This window comes from Aotus nancymaae, unplaced genomic scaffold, assembly GCF_030222135.1.
Source record: "Aotus nancymaae isolate 86718 unplaced genomic scaffold, 86718_ANA_hifiasm-v0.15.2.pri h1tg000021l, whole genome shotgun sequence".
Taxonomy (NCBI): Eukaryota; Metazoa; Chordata; class Mammalia; order Primates; family Aotidae; genus Aotus; species Aotus nancymaae.
In genome coordinates this window covers 1,456,939-1,480,039 of record NW_026988433.1, presented here as the reverse complement: position 1 = coordinate 1,480,039, position 23,101 = coordinate 1,456,939, and the positions used below count along the sequence as shown (strand labels likewise).

General features: G+C 47.0%; 1 protein-coding gene across 1 annotated transcript in view; it reads left to right on the top strand.

Annotated features, from left to right (window-relative positions):
* Positions 1–4,204: 4,204 nt before the first annotated feature.
* The window catches only part of SFSWAP (splicing factor SWAP), a 97,848-nt gene continuing 78,951 nt past the window's right edge, over positions 4,205–23,101 (top strand). Inside the window, 4 exon segments of the mRNA XM_064379541.1 lie at positions 4,205–4,554; positions 7,174–7,343; positions 7,924–8,055; positions 13,150–13,235. Of these exon segments, the coding sequence (XP_064235611.1) occupies positions 4,337–4,554; positions 7,174–7,343; positions 7,924–8,055; positions 13,150–13,235 (606 nt within the window). The 5' untranslated portion in view covers positions 4,205–4,336.

The window sequence follows — 23,101 nt, the reverse complement described above, 5'->3', positions numbered from 1 at the left end:
TGCTTCCCAGTCTGTACTTTGCAGCCCTTCTCAGAAATAAAGTCCTCCTTTCCAAATTTAAGATCTCGTGATCTTTACTTTGACATAAGAGATTTCCCTAGCCCTTTTTCAGTCCATCCCTGGAAGACCGAATGGTTAGACCCTTGATATCTTTCTCAGGTACCTCCCATTTGGCCTCAGCCATCCATTTTCAAGTAACACCAGTCTCAGCATCATGTAATAAATTGGGAAAGATCAGGAATCCCAGATCATATACCCCACGAGAATTTTTTACCTCTCAGCAAATTTTGGGGGCTTTCCTTTGGGACAGTGAAAACTTTCACTATTGCTCTGAACTCAAGATTTTTTAACAAGGCATAACAGTGATTAAAGAAGCAGACTTACTGATCTGAGGGCCGAACTATATAAGACATTTGTTTAGCTTGCTTTTTGTCTTTGGGGTGGGAACGTAACTGAGATAAGAGTGAGTTAAATCCATCAAAATACAATTTTTTCTCATCAATTAGTTGCTTAAGTTTTTCATTTGCTGTTTGTAAGAAGTCACTTAGAAAGGCAATTTTTGGTTCATTTAACCTTTTAGAAGCCTCTGCATGTCAATCAAAAAGACATCCTGTTGTTTCTGAGGTGCTTTTTATTCTTTCTTTTCTTAATATTTTATTTAATTCCTTTCAAACCTAGTCTTGCAAAGATCCTTTCTTTTCTAATGTGTCTTGCAAGTGAACAATTTTATCTAGGCGAAAATGTCCTCACTTTGACCACTGTAACTCTTAGGTTACCTTGGATAGGTTCACCCACTTCTCTGGAAAAGTGCAGATTCTGGGTTGATAGGTCTTATATATGAAATTGGCTGGAGTCCCAAGTGGAGGAGTTCCAGACTCCTTGGATCCAAATGAAGCCATCATTCCCTGGATTCTCATAACCTTTCCTACCATAATCCTCCTACTGAACTCAGTCCTGTCCCACAGGCCTTGTACTGGAGCCAGTCCAGTTTCTGTCATAACTTCTGGACCCAGCTCAGATAAAAAATGCTCAAATAAACTTTAAGAATTCGACACAAGTTCTAGGGTTTGTATCCAAGCAGGGCCTCCAAGTGGGGGCCCCCAAATGTGCAGTGAGAAGCCATGAGCACAAATGGCTCAGTGTGTGAAGCAGGACCAGTGGGCTCTAGCTACCAACCTGTTCTGAATTCTCACAAGCAACAATTTACATGCAGTGCACTTATTACCAACAGACAGGTGTTAGGGGACAATGGAAGGCTAGGATCCCCCACGCTTAGAAAGCTGCCAGGTAGATGGAGCCTCGACGGCACATTCTGCACTGACACCACAGATGAGAGATCCCGAAAAGCAGCCCACCCGGATTATACACCGCACGTCACTGACGTGGCTAATCACTGGGCCAGAGTGTTGAAGGCCCTTCTGTTTCCAGGGTAGAACTGGAACAGAGCCTGGGCTATTTCATCCAGTCCCTCCAGGTCTCAGCATGTTGCATCCCGGCGTGTTATGCAGTTACTCTTGAAAACTACAAAGGAAAAGGTGGGACAACTGGGTAGGCCCAAGGCTATCCAGAGAACTGTCCTACATGATGAAGCACTTGCACCTGCCTACTCACTGTTCCCAGGGGTCATCGCTGAGGGGAAGGGGGCCTTCAGATCCCCTGCCTACTCACTGTTCCCAGGGGTCATCACTGAGGGGATGGGGGCCTTCAGATCCCCTGCCTACTCACTGTTCCCAGGAGTCATCGCTGACGGGAAGGGGGCCTTCAGATCCCCTGCCTACTCACTGTTCCCAGGGGTCACCACTGAGGGAAAGGGGGCCTTCAGATCCCTTGCCCACTCACTCTTCCCAGGGGTCATGACTGAGGGGATGGGGGGCCTTCAGATCCCCTGCCTACTCACTGTTCCCAAGGGTCACCACTGAGGGGATGGGGGGCCTTCAGATCCCCTGCCTACTCACTCGTCCCAGGGGTCACCACTGAGGGGATGGGGGCCTTCAGATCCCCTGCCTACTCACTCTTCCCAGGGGTCATCACTGAGGGGATGGGGGGCCTTCAGATCCCCTCCCTACTCACTGTTACCAGGAGTCATCACTGAGGGGATGGGGCGCCTTCAGATCCCCTGCCTACTCACTGTTTCCAGAGGTCACCACTGAGGGGATGGGGGGCCTTCAGATCCCCTGACTACTCACTGTTCCCGGGGTCATCACTGAGGGGATGGGGGGCCTTCAGATCCCCTGCCTACTCACTCTTCCCAGGGGTCACCACTGAGGGGATGGGGGGCCTTCAGATCCCCTGCCTACTCACTCTTCCCAGGAGTCATCACTGAGGGGATGGGGGGCCTTCAGATCCCCTGCCTACTCACTCTTTCCAGGGGTCACCACTGAGGGGATGGGGGGCCTTCAGATCCCCTGCCTACTCACTGTTCCCAGGGGTCACCACTGAGGGGATGGGGGGCCTTCAGATCCCATTTCTCACACCAGAACTGTTAATAAAAAAAACTTTACACAAAACAAATTCAAGTTTATTTGAGCAAAGACAATTCATGAATCAGGCAGCATGCAGAAACAGAAGAGGTTCAGAGCGTTCCACTCTGCAACATGAGCAGCAAGCTTTTATCGACCCAGCATGGAAGCAGAGAAATTACTTGATTGGGTTTTGGTTTGCTTGCATAGGTGCTGGTGTTAGAGTTGATCTCAAGCTAATGCCCTCTTTCTCATTTGCTTTAGCACCCGACACCTGAACCCGAGGGAAAGCTTGAAGGGAGCCCAGCACCCCAACAGACTCGTATATATGCCTGCGAGCGACCAACCGTGTTTTTACCAAGTAACCACGACGTGTACATCTTCCTCTGCAGCAGCAGAGCAGCCTCGTAGAGTCAGATTGGAAGACGACGGCCTGGCCACGCACGTTTGGCTGCTGTCCCAGCTCCTTCTACAGCTGTGAACCAGTATTTGGCACACAGTGTGCTAAGCACCGTTCTAAGTACTGAAGACGCTAAGGTGACCCCAACAATGTCCCTGATCTCTTAAAGCTAATTCTAGTGGGATAGTGAACATCGGATGTAACCTAAGGTGGTGATGAGTGGCACGAAGACAAATCGGCAGACACAAGCCAGCCACCAGTGAGCGGAAGCTCCAGACAACGTAGACACGTAAGGCCAGGTTAAGAAACGGATGACCGAGTTAAACTTGCGTGAGGAGCCTGACAAATGAAGACAGAAGCATGACCCAGTCAGGGGAAACCAGAACAAAAGATGTTTGGTGGGAGCTGCCTGTTTCTTAATTTCCAAAAGTCAGTTCACAGACATCTCATTTCAACATCAGTGGTAGAAAGACGCAACTTTTGCGGACAGGGGATCTGAGGCCCAGAAAGGAGACTGTCATCGTTTTCCAGTCAAGGGCAAACACGGCGGTATCCGATTCCAAAGCCTACGATTTTGCACTCCAGCCCCTTTGACTGTCTGACTTCAAATTACTGAACTAAAAGGGACCGAAAGATCCTTAATGCAACCACCTAGGGGAAAACTGCGGCCCAGGAGGAAAGACACCAAGCAAAATCGCACTGCATTCGGGCGGCCAGTCTCCAGACCTGGGTCCCCCTGCACCTCCAGACCACCTCCCCTGGACACAGGTCCCAGATCCCCGAAATCCCGCCACCGGCGGGTGATTGACGGCGCGGGGGCCTCTGCTGCCTCGGAAACCCTCAACGGGGGACAGGTCGACGGCCAAGTCCCCCCAGGGATGGAGAAGGAAACGGGGCAACGGAAAAAGCGCATCGCCACCCTGGGCAGAGCACGACCGGCCCCAGCGACTTGGACACAGCGAGCGGCGCGGCGGCCCGGGGTGGGCCCGAGGCGTCCGCACGCGCTGCAGGCGACATCCACCCACGAGCACGCGCCCAAGGCCAGAGCGCGCCGGGCCCCTCCCTTCGACTCCGTCGCCTCCTGACTGGCCGCAGCGGAAGCCGGCGCTCGATCCCACGCCGCGCTTTCGTCACATTCCTGACGGCTGTCCTAGAAAACGGACATTAAAATTGCACTTTCCACTGAATACAGCAGCTTCTATTGGGGCGGCGCATCTTAGTGCAACAATTGAAGCCAAAATATTTTCTAGCGGCTAAAACATCTCCGAGTCATCGCGAATCTGCCGGTCGTCCAGCCGGAAGTGCGGGCCCTCCTGCCGGAAGCTGCGTCTCCACCATTTTGTGGCCTGCTATGGCGGCAGTGTTGAGGTTGGGTCCGCGGTGCGGCGCCTTTGACTGAAGGAGTAGGCCAAGTGGAGGTTATCAGGGACGTCGCGCGGCACAGAAGAGGACAAGCCTGGACGCCGGGGAAGCTGTCATGTACGGCGCGGGCGGGGGCCGCGCCAAACCTGAGAGGAAAAGCGGAGCGAAGGAGGAGGCCGGGCCTGGCGGTGCCGGCGGTGGGGGGAGCCGAGTGGAGCTCTTGGTTTTCGGCTATGCCTGCAAGCTGTTCCGGGACGACGAGCGGGCCCTGGCTCAGGAACAGGGACAGCACCTCATCCCCTGGATGGGGGACCACAAGATCCTCATCGACAGGTCGGTTCCTCCCCCCACCCGTCGATGCTCCCCTTCCCTCACCCGCTTGATTTCGTCTGATGTTGACTTGATGGCAAGGACTGCAGAGGGTTTTCTGGAGCCAGTGGGGAACTGGGGGACACCCCTCCTCCTGTCCCCGCCTCTTTCTGGTGTTCCGGGGGGAAGGGGACGGTGAAACCTGCCCTAAGTCACTGGCTGGAGTTGCGCGCCGCGTCCGTCGCCGGAGGGACCGTCTCTGCTCCCGCAGCCCCTCTCGACCCCTCACCCCTGTCGCTGGGCTGGAGTTGGCGATTCCGCGCGGTGGAGGCTGCCAGTGTCCGGGGTTTCTTTCTGAGCGCCCCTGGGCCTGCCGCCCGGAGATGTCATGGGGTCGCGCGCTGCTTTTCTCCCCGCCGCGTTCCCACTGCCCGGTGTACTAGGAGGGCAGCCTGGGAGGCGTGCCTTATTCTTCCGAACCGCCGCACACTCAGCCGGTAGTTAGAAGCTGGACCCTGTGAGTTAGCCTTAACCGGTTATGTCCCCAGCGCCCTCAGTGGAGCGCCGTACTTTGCCGGCTTGACGTGTGACTCCCCGGAGCGGCCCCCTCCCCGGTGATAATCCGACGAGTGTGACAGATTGAGGTAGTGAGCGAAGTTGCCCACCAGTTTGCGGCCAGTGGACTTCGTGCGGACCCTGGCCTTGCTCTTGGAAGAGAGAGTGTTCTTAGGGCTGGTTTCACTGTCTCTTAAAACTGAAGGGTGGAGCTGGGATACAGATGTGTTGTTTCTTTTCAAATCAAACCTACTTCAGGTCATCACTCTGGAGGGTGTCTAGCGATCATGGGCAGCTGGGGCCTGGGATTAGGGATTTCTAAAGGCGTTTGATTTGAAAAGGATGACATTACATGATGTAGGTGCTTTGCTCCCCTCTTTCCTTCCATTTTTTCAGTCCCCCTTCCCCGCCTCTCTGGGTTTTGAGGTGGTTGTGGGGTGGTTTTTTTCTTTTTTACCTGTTCGGCTACTTCTGGGGCCCGGACCGAAAAGCTAACCATGACCAACCATTAAACTGTGGAATAGTCTCTCCACGTGAAGACAGCCCATCGTTTGAGACCATTAAAACTGGATTCTGCAAAGCCCTGGAACATGACTGTAGGGATGACTCTGAGCTGGCCAGAATGGACACATTAATGACCAAATAGGCCTTTTCCCATCCTTGACGTTTCCACTTGGAGTTAGAGCTAGAAAACAAGAACTGGTAAAGGGAGGGCTGTGGAATCAGATCATGTCTGGATCTGATGGCTCTGTCCTCTGCTCAGGCGTGCTGTGCCTTCACACCTTGGTTTATATTGAATGTGTCGCCTGAGTTACCAGGCTTGCTTTTCCAAAGTGTCACTTGTGGTATTTATCATTAAAGGTTGGTAAACGATGAAGCCTGAGCTCTTTGTACAGTTTTCCTATCATTCTGTACATGATTTGAGTTAGGTCTTCCAAAACTGGTGGGGAGCAAACGCTGCACATGTACATGTGTAACATTTTAAATGATAATCTACATTTGTAAGTTAAGGAGGTTTACATCTAAGTCAAATAATTTTGATATTTAATAAGATGCAGTAACTTGACTACCCTGGAATTTTTGGCCTTTTTCCTGCAAATGTCTTTTTTTGGTCGACATTAATATTTTTGGTTCCCATTACAAAAGTCAGCATTTAAAAATTAAGCAGACCTTTGTTTGTTTCTCTGCATTTGTTTTTGAAATCCTAAATCTGAGTGTTTTAAGTAAAATTCATCGACTCACTCATGATCTGACAGTTACACGTTGCCGGCATCCTCATCGAGTCCTTTATGTGAAAAGCGTAGCAGAAAGTGCTCCCAGTATTTATTTGGCTAAACTACTGATTGGTCTGTGCAAGAGAACATGGATGTGTCTTCATGTATGTTATTTCCTGCGGGTATAAAGTTCGGAAGGAAATATTAATACCGTATCTTCTAATAGTGTTGCTGTTCCCAGTGAACCTCCTTAAACTGCATGTATTTGTCACTGTTCCGATGTATGTGTGTCTCTCTATCACGTAACCCAGCACTTATTTCCTCAGCCAAGTGGCTAGGGGGCGAGCCTAGCCAAGATTTTACCTCCCATGGACGCAAGTTTCTTTGGTGAAGATCTCTCCTGAGAGTTCGGGACTAGCAGAGAGAAGCGAGGAAATTTCGACCGTTTGGTTCTTACGGATAGGTATTTATGTATTTGGTTTGTGTGAATGTAAGCTATGATATTTAACTTTTCAGAAAAAAATAATAATTTTTTGCAAGTGGCATTGAATGGTTGACCAAACCATAATGGTAAGAACTGCCAGTGAAGTGGATACCATTTTTGCTAATAATGGATTGTTTGCCTTTAGTTATAAATTTTATCTTACTGTGGAAAGGAATTTTTTAGACTTTGTTAAGATAACTTGAGTTTAAAAGTAGGTGAGATATGACTATCCAAATTAAATATAAATCTGGGGAGAGTTTTTATACTTGTTTTAATATTTCTATTTTATTTTAATTGGTAAGTATGTGTGTGTATATATATAAAACATCACACACACACACCAGTCTAGACGTTAACTTCCTTTTATTGACCAGCTTGTTCACATTACAGATATGATGGACGTGGTCACCTGCATGACCTTTCTGAGTACGATGCTGAGTATTCCACATGGAACAGAGATTACCAGCTGTCTGAAGAGGAGGCGCGAATAGAGGCCCTGTGTGATGAAGAGAGGTATTTAGCCTTGCATACGGACTTGCTTGAGGAGGAGGCAAGGCAAGGTACTGCTCAAGACAAACTTACTTAAGCAACAAACTTTTTAAAATTTTTAAGTATTTAAAAATTTACTCCCATTCATTTTTTTATACTCACTCTTTCTGATATTATCTTGACAGTACCCAGTGGATTGGAAAAACAGGAGTCTTTGCGTTCTGAGAGGACCTCAGGATAGTTTATATATAGAGCCACAAAGAATTTTCCCAGCTTTTGAGGGCAGACTGGGATTTGAAAAAAACAAAAACCAAACTCTTTAACTGTTCTTCTTTAACAGTATCGTATAAATAAAATTGATGTTCTTGTCTTTGCCATAACAATCTTTAATACAGTTCTTAATCCCAAAATTTTCTCAGCAGGAAGAAATTTTCCACAAAAGACGTGTATTCAGCTATCTGTGGGTAAACATGTACTGACAGAAGTACATATTGATAGATATAAGCGTGAAGTTTTGAAAATATTTTACCTCAAAAGGAGGTTGAAAAAAGTATGTTGTATGCTTTACTGATAGCTACAACCTTAGAAATATGTGAAGCTTTTCTCAGTAATTTTCTATTTCTGTTGATAAGACTCTCATTTTTATTCAAGAGGAAGAATACAAGAGGTTGAGTGAAGCGCTGGCAGAGGATGGGAGCTACAATGCCGTGGGGTTCACTTACGGTAGCGACTATTACGACCCATCAGAGCCGACGGAGGAGGAGGAGCCTTCCAAACAGAGAGGTGAGGGGAGCCGCCCAGGCTGCTGCTGTCGGGCTACACACATACGTACAGGCTGCATGCACCACCGTCAGGTCTGCAGGACACATCTCCGGCACTCGGGATAACACGCTGCAACCACAGGAGAAAACGGGAGTGCCATTCCTTCTTTTGGTAAAACAAAGTTGAAACCTAGAAAAGGAATGATTAATGGAGGTGGAAAGTTGGTGCATTGGATCGTGTGTTTCTCCTTGATTCAGGTAACAGAATTCCTCGCTCCAGATGACTTGTTTCTAGATTGGTAACGTGTTCCTTAATAGCCTCAGGGATTCATTCTTCAGGCAGTGAAAGAATAGGCGACATTGGGATAAGTTAACATCACCGCCCTCTCGCTAACCTGCTTCTCCATGTCCCTCCACAACTGAGACAGTGACCCGTGTCCAGTAAAAGGACACCTACATAGGAGTGAGTTATTGCTACACAGAAAACAGCACAGGGCTTCCTGGTAGCCTTGGTACGACCTAGGGTATACACTTCCCACAGTATTTTAAATTAAAGATTTTAAATGTATGCTTTGCTGGATTAACACGGGAAACTTTGAATATTAAAAGTAGAGCTGCTGAAAAACCTGGGCTCATGTAGTGTAGACACATATCCTTAGTCACTTCAGTAAGCACCGAGAGCTTCACTGCCACAGCGCCGCATCGTGATCAGTCATTAGTAACCAATAATGGTGACATGGACCTGACACATTAAAGATGGGTCCCTATATTCAGGATATTCTGTTTAAAGCAAAGGAGAACTTTAACTTCGGGAACTGATTTAAATGTTTAGAATGGTCAATTGGAATTACATCAAACGGAGATTTAATTGTAGACCTAATCTGTTATTCAGAACTTCATTGGTTTCTCCTTAAGTAACACTTTTTTTGTCTTTTTAAATTTTTTAATTATAAAATATACAATAATTTTTTAAAAAGAAATGGGGTCTCACTGTGTTGGCCAAGCTAGTCTCAAACTCCCGGGCTCAAGTGATCCCACTGCCTTGGTCTCCCAGAGCGCTGGGATTACAGGCGTGAGCCACCACGTGCAGCCAAGTAACACATCTTTTAACAAGTATGAAGCAGTTATAGCAGTTTAGTATTAAAGCAAAATGATGTCTGCCCTTCCGTCCTGTGGCTGCACTAGGGTTCTACCCGCCTGCACTCTCCAAGGCCTGTGATCCTAATGGAATAATAGGATGTGAGGCAAATACCCACACAGGCTTTCCTTTTGCCCTCCCGTTAGTGCTCCTTACTGTTACACAGTTCTGTTTTATGAGCTTCTAGAGAAACTGTCAAGTGTAATTTTAATTATACTGTGTTAAAGGCTAGTTCAGATATTTAAGACTTTTCGCATTGACTTTCAAACCTACCCATCCCTCAGAAGTTACGATGCACTTGAAATGTTCTAGCAGGTCTAAAAAGTAAACACCCATTCGTTTATCTGGAATAAGCTGTTCTTTCGAGGGTTCTGGATAGTTATGATTTTGTTGTCTTATCTCTAAACCACATACATTAGTTTGGCTTTGTATCTGTGGTGTTTTTTATCAGAAGGAAGGAGTGGATACAATTGCCACTTCACAAATGAAGAGTTGAAATACAGTCGGCTTATCAGGTCCACATCTGTGGATTCAACCAACCACAGATCTGAAATATTTGAAAGAAAGTAACAAAGTTTTATTGGAACACAGCAAGACTCATTTGTTCACATATCGTCTGTTGCCACTTTTGCACTTCAGCAGCAGAGTTGAAGAAATGAAACAGACTATATGACCCACATAGCCAAAGATATTTATTAAAGCTCTCTGGCATTTTATAGTGTGTCAGCCCCTGTGCTAGATGGTGGACCATTATCTCGGTGTAATTATTGGGCTACATGATGTTGAGTTTGTTCTGATTACTGAATTTTGAGAACTTCAGCATGACTTAGTTTATTTTCTGAGGATTAGTTTGCTTTCCCCTTAACATAAAGTTCTCTTAGTATTTTACGATGTTACTTCTTTTCATTCTTTAATCATGTTGTCAGAACATTGCCTTATGTGGTAATTAATTTTCTTAATGGAAATTGGCCCACATAAAACTTAGAGCTTGACATTTTGTTTAACTTGCATTAATATTAATATAAAACACCTAACACACACACACACACGTGCACATTGTAATAGAATCCAGTGCCAGTAACAACCACTTTTAGTGTCACATTCTGTTAAAATAAAAAAATTTTTTTCCTGAGCCATCAGTATGTCTACAAATGTCTTGACTTTCAAAATTATTCTGTTGTTTTTTAGTATTTTAAAGCCTTGTGACATTAACCAAAAGCATTTTGATGGTGCCTCCATCTCTGTGATCTTTACTATTTTCTGCCAAGTTTCTATCCTTTGGATTTTCTTACTTTTTCATCATTATTGTCTATTCGTTTTTTTCCTCTTTTAGGGGACTAACAGGTAGGGACAGGCCCTCACTATGTATCCATTTTTTAAACAAGAGATTATTTGAATTTATTTAAATCTGAGTTTGTATTGCAATGGTTGGTTTTTATTTTGTGCTTCTAAAGGTATTTTTTGTAAATAAAGGTATTTATGTGAGAATAGAACAAATCTAACCCGTCCATCCCAAAAGGCTATTTCAGTTAGAATGCCTTTATTTTTGTGAACAATTTAACATTAAGGAAAGGCTATTTACATAGACAATGTTTTAATCATTTTTTTCATTTTAGGAAAATATGGTAAAAGTCTTTTTTAATTCATTTTATTTATATATATATATATATAATTGCATTTTTGGTTCTGGGGTACATGTGAAGAACATTCAGGATTGTTGCATAAGTACATACATGGCAATGTGTCTCGCCATCACCTATATCTGGCATTTCTCCCCATATTATCCCTCCCCAACTCCCTACCCACCACTGTCACTACCCTAGTCCCCCCCACAGACCTCAGTGTATGATGCTCCCCTCCCTGTGTCCATGCGTTCTCATTGTTCAACACCTGCCTATGAGTGAGAACATGCAGTGTTTGATTTTCTGTTCTTGTGTCAGCTTGCTGAGAATGATGGTTTCCAGGTTCATCCGTGTCCCTACAAAGGACACGAACACATCGTTTTTTATGGCTGCTTATTTTATTTTTTGAGACAGAGTCTCGCTCTGTCACCCAGGCCGGAGAGGAGTGCAGTGGCGCAATCTCAGCTCACTGCAACCTCTGCCTCTCGGGTTCAAGTGATTATTGTGCCTCAGCCTCCCAAATAGCTGGGATTACAGGTGCCCCCCACCACACCTGGCTAATTTTTGTATTTTTAACAGAGACAAGGTTTTGCCATGTTGGCCAGCCTGGTCTCTTAACTCCTGACCTCAAGTGATCCACCTGCCTTGGCCTCCCAAAGTGCTGGGATTATGGGTGTGAGCCACTGTGCCCAGCCTTAATTATTTTTTTTTTAAGGCAGTCTTCCTTGGACTGTAATAAGTTGTATTTTAAAACACACACCCCTGCCTCATTCCCAAAAAGATGTTGAGAAGGCACATCTGCTGCTTGGCGTCAATAGAAAATCTCTGCAAACCAGTGTCTCTGATATCTCCTAATTCCACTGGGTCATTTGGTTACTGAAGCTGAACAGCAGGATTGCTAATTACAGGGAGCTTTTAAGCAGTAGTAAATCTGCCCTCTCATTCATGTCTGATCTTTAAAAGAACAAGGGACTCAAACAGAAGTGGATGGGACAGTGTTAAATAACTGTAACTGAACAGGGATTGTAATCAACTTATATCTGATCAGACCAGAATACTCAAGTTTTATGTGCCAGGAAACCTCCTTAAAATTGCTCCTTGATTTCACGGAATGAGGCTTGACAGGAGATCTTTGCAAATTATTGATTGCTTCTGGAGCCTTTACTGTATATGATAGAACATTTATTTTGATCAAGATTTAAGGTTTGCTTCTTTAATGTCATCTGTTTTGAAATAAGAATCTCAGTAGATCATTGAAATCCTTAAAAGTGTTAGCTTTTTAAAGTTTGCTGTAATATTTTTGTACATTTCACTGTATCTTTTCAAACTGGTAATCATCTGACTCATTGAGATATACTTAGGTACCTTAGAATACGGAAAGTTACAATGTGCAGTACCTTGTCCACCACGTAGTGGACAGATGTTTAAGTAAATGGTTAATGAATAAATAGAAATGGAAAAATAATTGATTATTTGTGAAAGGTAATTTGTTTGGGTGGAGGAATCTTGACAGTTATGCCCAGGTGTTTTAGAATTCAAAGATGAAAATCAGTTGTCTAGGAATTGATCACCTGGTGTTGTGTTATGCTGTAAGGAATCCACAGAAATAGTTGGAGAGAAACCTTAGTGATAGCAATTAAATACACACATACCTACCTGAAAGAGAAGCGGAAGGGGAAAAGGAACATGGATTGAGTACCCGCTAAGTGTGGAGGATTGTGGTAGAGATGTTCACGTGGGTTATCTTACCTGAACCCCACTCGGCCCTGGGAGTAGAGGCTATGACCCCTTCACAGCCAGTGAGGAAGCAGCGAGCAGCAGAGACACTTATCAGAATCCTGGAGCTAACAAGCGGCGGGGCAGGACTTTAAACTGCAGCTACCCGTGGACAACACAGGCTTGAATTGTGGAGGTCCTTATGTGAGGAATTTTTTTCAGCCAAACAGCAGATTGAGGGATGCGAGACTCGCATAGATGGAGGGCCAACTTTATATGTGTGTGGGTTCAAATGGGCCAACTTCGGAATTCGAGCACATGTGGATTTTGGTGTCCACAGGGGCCCTAGAACCAATCCCCTGCATATACCAAGGGAATACCATGCACTCTGACCCTGTACACACTCTGCTGCACCCCTAGGCCCCCACCACCATCTCTCCTGCGTCATTTGGTATTTTGTAAAGTGAGTTCCACTTTATGTGGTGGAATAGAAGAGAAAGCTGAAAATGATTTCTAGAAGTAATGACAGAAGGTAAAGAAGCAGGGACAGCCAGTCACATGCTTCCGGCTTGCTGCCTGCTGTTGGCAGGTGCCTTCCTCCCTGCATTGTTCTGAATTTTTACATTTTCTTTTTATGCAGAAAAAAATGAGGCTGAAAATTTAGAGGAAAATGAAGAGCCCTTCGTTGCCCCCTTAGGATTGAACGTCCCGTCTGATGTGGAGCTGGTATGTGTCCTTCCTCGTGAGCGCTAGTTGTCATCATCATTATTTGTCATGATTCAGTCTTGCTTGTGGGAAAGCTCAATAATGATTACAGCTGCTTTTTAGGCATATCCTGCTTTAAAATGCCTTGTAAGTTGGTGGAGAAAAAGATCACGCCCTACTTATTTTCCTCAAATAAAAAGGGAAGAATTGGAGCGAAAGAACTCTACTGGAGCATCAGGGACTCCGGAACTGGGTGTGTTTCAGAGGTCATATAGCTGAATTCCCAGATTTTACTAGCTTGGAAAACTAAAAATGAGTGGCTGTTGGGCTGTTAACCACACGTAGACGTAAAAGCACTCTTGCTCGAGAGAGTCGATTTCAGTAACGTTGCTTTGTTCTGGCTTTTTAAAGTGTGTTACATTTTCTTGGTGGTTTTCTGTGTTGTGATTAGGTCCCTGAGGCATCTCCAGGCTGCCCTTTCACTGATAAAGAGGAATTCCACCCTGGTTTTCCTCCTCTGAGGGCTTTGCAGCCTGTTACTGTCTGTTCTGCATTGACCTTTCCTGCTATTTCAGTTATATCACATTAAATTAAGTTATAACAGGTGTTAAAGCCCAAACCAGGATTTTTTCTTTTTTTTTTCCTGAATATTCATTGAGGGATTTCCATATTCCAGTCACTGTGCTAAGCTGCTTTTTACAGTTATCTTATTTAATGCTAACAACCCGATAAGAGAACTGCCGTTACTATCCCTCTCCAGCAGATGAAGAGACTGAGACTTAGGATAGTCAAGGATTTGGCTAATAAATGGTGGTTGGGAACCATGGTCTTAACTATGATGCCATCGTCAGTCACCACGTCTGATGGGATTTTTATATGTGCACTGGGGAGATTTAGCATCTTGTGGTTGCACGTGTGTACTCGGGAAGGACTCCAGTGTTCATGCGCAGCAGGAGGTTTTTTCTGGGACGTTTCGTAACTGGATTACAAGTGCACAGGTGCAGGCATTCTAGATGCTTGTTTGTGTCCCACATCCCGAATCCACGCTGCGTGGTAGGTGCTGGGGAAACGCCATACAGAAGGAGCATCACACCTCCCCCTGCTCTCACTCGTCGCCACTCTCATTTAGTTCAGCATGAATTTGATGGTTCTTGACTTTCATTTTTTTTCTCGCCCTTCATTATGTGATGAAGTATGATATAAAATGAGCCCTTGTGACTCCCACCTCCAGTGCGTTCCTTCTCTTCCCTTGTTCATTTACATATCCTCTCCCTCTCTTTCATTCTTGCAAATAGGGGTAAAATCACGTTTGGATTTTGCCTAGTGTAGTTACTACTTGTATTGGTCTCTTCTTGCACAGCTATAAACAAATACCTGAGGCTGGGTAGTTTGTAAAGAACAGGTTGAATTGGCTTGCAGTTCTGCAGGCTGTACAGGAAGCCTGGCAGCATCTGCTCCTGGGAGGCCTCGGGAAGCTCTGACTCATGGAGGGAGGTGAAGAGGGAGCAGGCACGTCTTGACTCCTGGCCAGAGCAGGAGGAAGGCAGGGAGGTGCCACACGCTTTTAAATGACCAGATCTTACCACAACTCACTCTGTCTCCCACGGGAACAGCACCGAGGAGATGGTGCTAAACTCTTCCTAAAGGATCCACCCCCATGATCCACTCACCTCCCACCAGGTCCCACCTCCAACACTGGGACGACAATTGGACATGAGAGTTGGGTGGGGACACAGATCCAAACTATGTTACTGCGCAGGTGTGTGTCTCTGTGTCTAGCATTGATCATTTTGCTATGCACCGGTGTGTGTCTCCGTGTGTAGCATTGATCATTTCGCTACGCGCGGGTGTGTCTCTCCGTGTCTAGCATTGATCACTTGGCTACGCGCGGGTGTGTCTCTCCGTGTCTAGCATTGATCATTTCGCTACGCGCGGGTGTGTCTCTCCGTGTCTAGCATTGATCACTTGGCTACGCGCGGGTGTGTCTCTCCATGTCTAGCATTGATCATTTGGCTACGTGCGGGTGTGTCTCTCCGTGTCTAGCATTGATCATTTGGCTACGCGCGGGTGTGTGTCTCCGTGTCTAGCATTGATCACTTGGCTATGCGTGGGTGTGTCTCTCCGTGTCTAGCATTGATCACTTGGCTATGTGCGGGTGTGTCTCTCCGTGTCTAGCATTGATCACTTGGCTATGCGCGGGTGTGTCTCCCCGTGTCTAGCATTGATCACTTGGCTATGCGCGGGTGTGTCTCTCCATGTCTAGCATTGATCATTTGGCTACACGCGGGTGTGTCTCTCCGTGTCTAGCATTGATCATTTGGCTACGCGCAGGTGTGTGTCTCCATGTCTAGCATTGATCATTTGGCTACGCGCGGGTGTGTCTCTCCGTGTCTAGCATTGATCATTTGGCTACACGCAGGTGTGTGTCTCCATGTCTAGCATTGATCATTTGGCTACGCGCGGGTGTGTGTCTCCGTGTCTAGCATTGATCACTTGGCTATGCACGGGTGTGTCCCTCCGTGTCTAGCATTGATCATTTCGCTACGCGCGGGTGTGTGTCTCCGTGTCTAGCATTGATCACTTGGCTACGCGCGGGTGTGTGTCTCCGTGTCTAGCATTGATCACTTGGCTACGCACGGGTGTGTCTCTCCGTGTCTAGCATTGATCACTTGGCTACGCGCGGGTGTGTGTCTCCGTGTCTAGCATTGATCACTTGGCTATGCGCGGGTGTGTCCCTCCGTGTCTAGCATTGATCATTTCGCTACGCGCGGGTGTGTGTCTCCGTGTCTAGCATTGATCACTTGGCTACGCGCGGGTGTGTGTCTCCGTGTCTAGCATTGATCACTTGGCTACGCGCGGGTGTGTCTCTCCGTGTCTAGCATTGATCACTTGGCTACGCGCGGGTGTGTGTCTCCGTGTCTAGCATTGATCATTTGGCTATGCGCGGGTGTGTCTCTCCGTGTCTAGCATTGATCATTTGGCTACGCGCAGGTGTGTGTCTCCATGTCTAGCATTGATCATTTGGCTACGCGCGGGTGTGTCTCTCCGTGTCTAGCATTGATCATTTGGCTATGCGCGGGTGTGTCTCTCCGTGTCTAGCATTGATCATTTGGCTACGCGCGGGTGTGTGTCTCCGTGTCTAGCATTGATCACTTGGCTACGCGCGGGTGTGTGTCTCCGTGTCTAGCATTGATTACTTGGCTACGCGCGGGTGTGTCTCTCCGTGTCTAGCATTGATCATTTGGCTACGCGCAGGTGTGTGTCTCCGTGTCTAGCATTGATCATTTGGCTATGTGCGGGTGTGTCTCTCCGTGTCTAGCATTGATCATTTGGCTACGCGCGGGTGTGTCTCTCCGTGTCTAGCATTGATCATTTGGCTACGCGCGGGTGTGTCTCTCCGTGTCTAGCATTGATCATTTGGCTATGTGCGGGTGTGTCTCTCCGTGTCTAGCATTGATCATTTGGCTACGCGCAGGTGTGTGTCTCCGTGTCTAGCATTGATCATTTGGCTATGTGCAGGTGTGTCTCTCCGTGTCTAGCATTGATCATTTGGCTACGCGCAGGTGTGTGTCTCCGTGTCTAGCATTGATCATTTGGCTATGTGCGGGTGTGTCTCTCCGTGTCTAGCATTGATCATTTGGCTACGCGCGGGTGTGTCTCTCCTTGTCTAGCATTGATCATTTGGCTACGCGCGGGTGTGTGTCTCCGTGTCTAGCATTGATCATTTGGCTATGTGCAGGTGTGTCTCTCCGTGTCTAGCATTGATCATTTCGCTACGCGCGGGTGTGTGTCTCCGTGTCTAGCATTGATCACTTGGCTACGCGCGGGTGTGTCTCTCCGTGTCTAGCATTGATCACTTGGCTATGCGCGGGTGTGTGTCTCCGTGTCTAGCATTGATCACTTGGCTATGTGCGGGTGTGTCTCTCCGTGTCTAGCATTGATCATTTGGCTATGCGCGGGTGTGTCTCTCCGTGTCTAGCATTGATCATTTGGCTACGCGCAGGTGTGTGTCTCCATGTCTAGCATTGATCATTTGGCTACGCGCGGGTGTGTCTCTCCGTGTCTAGCATTGATCATTTGGCTACGCGCAGGTGTGTGTCTCCTTGTCTAGCATTGATCATTTGGCTACGCGCGGGTGTGTGTCTCCGTGTCTAGCATTGATCATTTGGCTACGCGCAGGTGTGTGTCTCCGTGTCTAGCATTGATCATTTGGCTATGTGCAGGTGTGTCTCTCCGTGTCTAGCATTGATCACTTGGCTACGCGCGGGTGTGTGTCTCCGTGTCTAGCATTGATCACTTGGCTACGCGCGGGTGTGTCTCTCCGTGTCTAGCATTGATCACTTGGCTATGCGCGGGTGTGTGTCTCCGTGTCTAGCATTGATCACTTGGCTATGTGCGGGTGTGTCTCTCCGTGTCTAGCATTGATCATTTGGCTATGCGCGGGTGTGTCTCTCCGTGTCTAGCATTGATCATTTGGCTACGCGCAGGTGTGTGTCTCCATGTCTAGCATTGATCATTTGGCTACGCGCGGGTGTGTCTCTCCGTGTCTAGCATTGATCATTTGGCTACGTGCAGGTGTGTGTCTCCTTGTCTAGCATTGATCATTTGGCTACGCGCGGGTGTGTGTCTCCGTGTCTAGCATTGATCACTTGGCTATGCGCGGGTGTGTCCCTCCGTGTCTAGCATTGATCATTTCGCTACGCGCGGGTGTGTGTCTCCGAGTCTAGCATTGATCACTTGGCTACGCGCGGGTGTGTGTCTCCGTGTCTAGCATTGATCACTTGGCTACGCGCGGGTGTGTCTCTCCGTGTCTAGCATTGATCACTTGGCTACGCGTGGGTGTGTCTCTCCGTGTCTAGCATTGATCACTTGGCTATGTGCGGGTGTGTCTCTCCGTGTCTAGCATTGATCATTTGGCTACGCGCGGGTGTGTGTCTCCGTGTCTAGCATTGATCATTTGGCTACGCGCAGGTGTGTGTCTCCGTGTCTAGCATTGATCATTTGGCTATGTGCAGGTGTGTCTCTCCGTGTCTAGCATTGATCATTTCGCTACGCGCGGGTGTGTGTCTCCGTGTCTAGCATTGATCACTTGGCTACGCGCGGGTGTGTCTCTCCGTGTCTAGCATTGATCACTTGGCTATGCGCGGGTGTGTGTCTCCGTGTCTAGCATTGATCACTTGGCTATGTGCGGGTGTGTCTCTCCGTGTCTAGCATTGATCACTTGGCTATGCGCGGGTGTGTCTCTCCGTGTCTAGCATTGATCATTTGGCTATGCGCGGGTGTGTCTCTCCGTGTCTAGCATTGATCATTTGGCTACGCGCAGGTGTGTGTCTCCGTGTCTAGCATTGATCATTTGGCTACGCGCGGGTGTGTCTCTCCGTGTCTAGCATTGATCATTTGGCTACGCGCGGGTGTGTCTCTCCGTGTCTAGCATTGATCATTTGGCTACGCGCGGGTGTGTGTCTCCGTGTCTAGCATTGATCATTTGGCTATGCGCGGGTGTGTCTCTCCGTGTCTAGCATTGATCATTTCTCTATGCGCGGGTATTTCGCTATGCGCGGGTGTGTCTCCGTGTCTAGCATTGATCATTTGGCTATACGCGGATGTGTCTCTCCGTGTCTAGCATTGATCATTTGGCTATGGTTAAAGCTGAAGTTACAGATTTGACATCCTAAGACTTGTATTAATTTCTGTGTCTTGGTATATTCCTGCTTGTTCTGAAATATGCTCGTTATGCGTGAGAGACACATGAAAATGAAGCTTTAAAAATCACAGTTGCCCCATTTTGATTAAATACTAAATGCTCCATCTCTATTTCATGCTAAAAAGTTTATGTCAGGTTGACTGTGGAATTTTACTTGTTTTTAGTGTTAAAGATTTTTAAATTTTTTATTCAAATATAAGTATAGAGGTACAAGAGAATTTTTGTTGCCTTCATTTCTATTGAAATATTTAATGGCTTTGTGTTCTCAGCCAAAATAAGCATCACTAAGCTCTTAATAGTCTTCCAGAATCAAACATACTTGTCACTCACTGGAGAGCAAAGTAAGTCTTAGTGTATAGTGACTTGCTATCTTCTTAAAGGTTCTTCTAATGACAGGTTTTATGGAAGGCCTCCTGAGTAGACATCCTTCATTTACTCTATGGCAGTGTCAGTATTTCATTCTCATAGTTACTGTGATTTTTTTGACAGTAATTCATTGTGTAAATTATACTCTATGGTGTCCATGTCAGTGGGGAAAATGCAGAAGACAGAAGTGTCTGCATCGTAAGTTGTTTTGGTGACTAGGCCTCAGTATTGTGGACTTGTGTTTAAGTAGACCGCTGCTGCCTCAGGGGCAGGACTTGGTTTGACTCAGCGACAAGGGAAGGTTGGAGTGATTGGTAAAAACAGCAGGTACTTCAGGAGGTTCTTGGTTTTTAAACTAAATATTGGGTTAGAACCTAATGATAACAGGATCCTTGAGGCTTTTGGATGAAGAGTAAGAAGTCGTTAGAAATTATGGCACCCCAGGCTGGGTACAGTGAGTGGCTCACACCTGGAATCCCAGCCCTTGGGGAGACTAAGGTGGGAGGATCACTTGAGGCCAGGAGGGACTAGCCTGGGCAACATAGCGAGATCCCATCTCTACAAACAAGTACAAGTAATAGCCCAGTGTGGTGGCGCGTGCCTGTAGTCCCAGCTACTTGGGAGGATGAGGTAGGAAAATCACTTGAGCCCAGGAGGTAGAGGCTGCAGTGAGCTATGATTGTGGCACTGCATTCCAGCCTGGATGACAGATTGAGACCCTGTCTCAAAAAATATATATACCTTTTTTTAAAAAAGAAGTGACATCACCCAGAGTTGTGTTCTTCCTCCTGCTTGAGACACTGGGTCCTGCTGATACTTGCCCTACCCGTGGTAAACTCCCACGCAGCTCTCGTGGCCCGGAGAGCTGAGCCTTTGAGTTCAGCCCCCTGGGGTGGTCGTGCAGCTTTGTTTTCAGCTTTATAGAGTGATCCCATGTGTACATTTTTCTCTTCCACGGGAAGTCAGGATCTGTTTCTTCATTCTTCGTAGCCCGGCGTCGTTTGTACCAACGTGGCACGTTCTGTTGCTGTCCCTTTCCTAGGGTCCTGAGTACCCATCCTGGTCCTGCCCAGGGTCCCCACACCGGGCCCGTCCCCCATTGTGTTTTGTTGTGTTCGGGTCCGTCGGGCACTTAGGCAGCAGCTGTGGGGTGGGAAGGTGGAGAGGCTGCTGCTCAGCTGTCCTCTTACCTGCCTCCTCTCCTTAGTCTCCAGAGCAGATGGTGCCCGTGGGGCTCTGAGCCACAGGTAGTGTCTGCCAGGTGCCCAGGGTCTCACCCGGCCTGCCCGTTCTCCAACACTTTACTCACCTCCTGGGAGCGAGAGGACCTCAGCAGCAGTGGTTGCCGTGAGCACGATGCTGCAGCTCTGCAGACCTGTGAGGACGCAGTTCCAAGGGAAATCCGCTCGCTCCAAGGCTTCCCCACTTTCCTCCTGTCCCCACGTTTTATGGACAGGAGAAAAGTGGGGAAGGATTTCATAGTTGCTGTTAGGTGCAACATTTACTCTGTTAACAAATAATAACATAGAAGCAGCCTTTATTGAGCACCTACTGTGTACCAAACACGGTACTAAGTGCTTCCTTAGGCATATCTCTCAGTTAATACTGAAAATAAGTCTACAGGCCAGGTGCAGTGGCTCACGTCTGTAATCCCAGCACGTTGGGAGGCCGAGGTGGGAGAGTTACTTGAGCCCAGGAGTTCAAGACCAGCCTGGGCAACATGGTGAAACTCCGCCTCTACAGAAAATTTTTAAAAAATGAGCCAGGCATGGTGGTACATGCCTGTAGTCCCAGCTGCTCAGGAGGCTGAGGTGGGAGGATGGTTTGAACCCAGCGGGGGAGGTTGTAGTGAGCTGATATGGTACCACTGTACTCCAGCCTGGACAACAGAGCCAGATCCTGTCTCCATAAAGTAAAAAATAAACCCTACGAAGTAGATAGTTGCTTCCAGATGTTAAGGTTTAGAAAGTTAAGAGTAACTGTCCTGAGTTAGACTTGTGAGGGTCAGGCCTAGGGTTCCAGCCACAGGACCGACTCCAGAGCTCTGTAGCACCAAAGTTAAGCTGTGTCAGATCTGTGCAGATTAGAGCGTTATTTCATCGTAGTTTAGGTGGTATATGATCACGGAAAGTGGGCGGGGAGGGAAGAAGTATCGATTGATTCTCCCACCGCTGTGGAGTGATCGGCCTTTTGTTGGGGTTTGCCGGGACTCCTCACGTCTGATGAACGTGACTGTTGGTCCTCAGTGTCTCGCAGATGTTTTCTCACGGCGCTTTGTCTTGGAACTGATCGTGCAACTCTGCCTGCAGAACTGAAGTATGGAGTGATATGTGTTCCTCTATTCCTTATGGCTTCAGGATTGTAAAGCTTATTTTGGAAGACTTTTCCCACCCCCAAGAGTTTGAAAATACTTTCCTACGTTTACTGCTAATATTTCTGTATTTGTATTTTTGCCTTTGAATTTTGACTCAGTCTGATACTTATTTGGGGCTCTGGGCAAAGCTGGTGTTTGATTTTTTTCTCCCCAATCCCTTGAGGAGAGGGCTGGCCCGCTGCCCCTGGAGTTCCTTGCTAATTTCCCTTCTTTATGTCCTGCCACCTCCTTCGTGGTCCCCCGATGGTTCTGAGCTCAAGCCTTTTCCAAAGGTCTTAGGAAACCTTACATTCCTGTGGGTTTTCTGACCTGTAGATATCTTAATTCCATTTCCCAATGCCTCCTCTGGAGTTTGAGTTCATATTAATGGAATTTTGAAGGAGGGGGAGAGGTGTTAGCCCCCTGCTGGGGCTCCATCAGCTTATTAAACAAAAGCCTTCCCCACCGGATTTCAGTTAGAAAAACGTTTCCTTTCCTCAGGTGTTGTAACATATGCATGTTTATATGTTGGCTGTATTTTTTAAATCTCATTGTGTAGTAGGAGTGATCATGGTATTCTTAAATGGAAAACAATTTACCTAAAGCCTGCATAATAAAGAATGGTTTTTTCCAAACCAGATACTTTCGTTTTGTTTTGTTTTTGAGACAGAGTCTCGCTCTGTCACCCAGGCTGGAGTGTGTCGGCGCGATCTCAGCTCACTGCAGCCTCCACTTCCCGGGTTCAAGCGATTCCCCTGCCTCAGCCTCCCCAGCAGCTGGGACTACAGGCGCGTGCCCCCACACCCAGCTAATTTTGTGTATTTTTAGTAGAGGTGGAGTTTCACGGTGTTAGCCAGGATGGTCTTGATCTCCTGACCTCATGATCTGCCCACCTCGGCCTCCCACAGTGCTGGATTACAGGCGTGAGTCACCATGCCCAGCCCCAAACCACATACTTTTAAATCTTATTCAGGGTTGGTAGCCAACCTGTGTTCATAAGATACTTTGTTTTTTTGTGAAGTTACCTACACGTTGCTTTCTAACCATGATAGTGGTAGTATTATGTAATAAATGGGCCTATTTTTAAGAAATTTTAGACCAACAAGGTGGTTTGGTCAATAAAGAAAGCCTAAACTGGAAGTGTCATATTTTCCTTTAAGGATCGTTATTATGAAGCAGTCATAATTATTGATGTGTTTATGGAATATTCTGTTTTAACAATGACCAGCCAGAGCCACTGAAAATCCAAGTCGTGATCCCCACACACGCAATGGGCAGTCGTGATCCACACACACGCAGTGGGCAGTCGTGATCCACACACACGCAGTGGGCAGTCGTGATCCACACACACGCAGTGGGCAGTCGTGATCCACACACACGCAGTGGGCCTTTAACATGGAATTTAATTTATCTGAGGATTAGTGAATAAGTTTAATTGTAGACATTTATCCTTTTTCAGTGTGA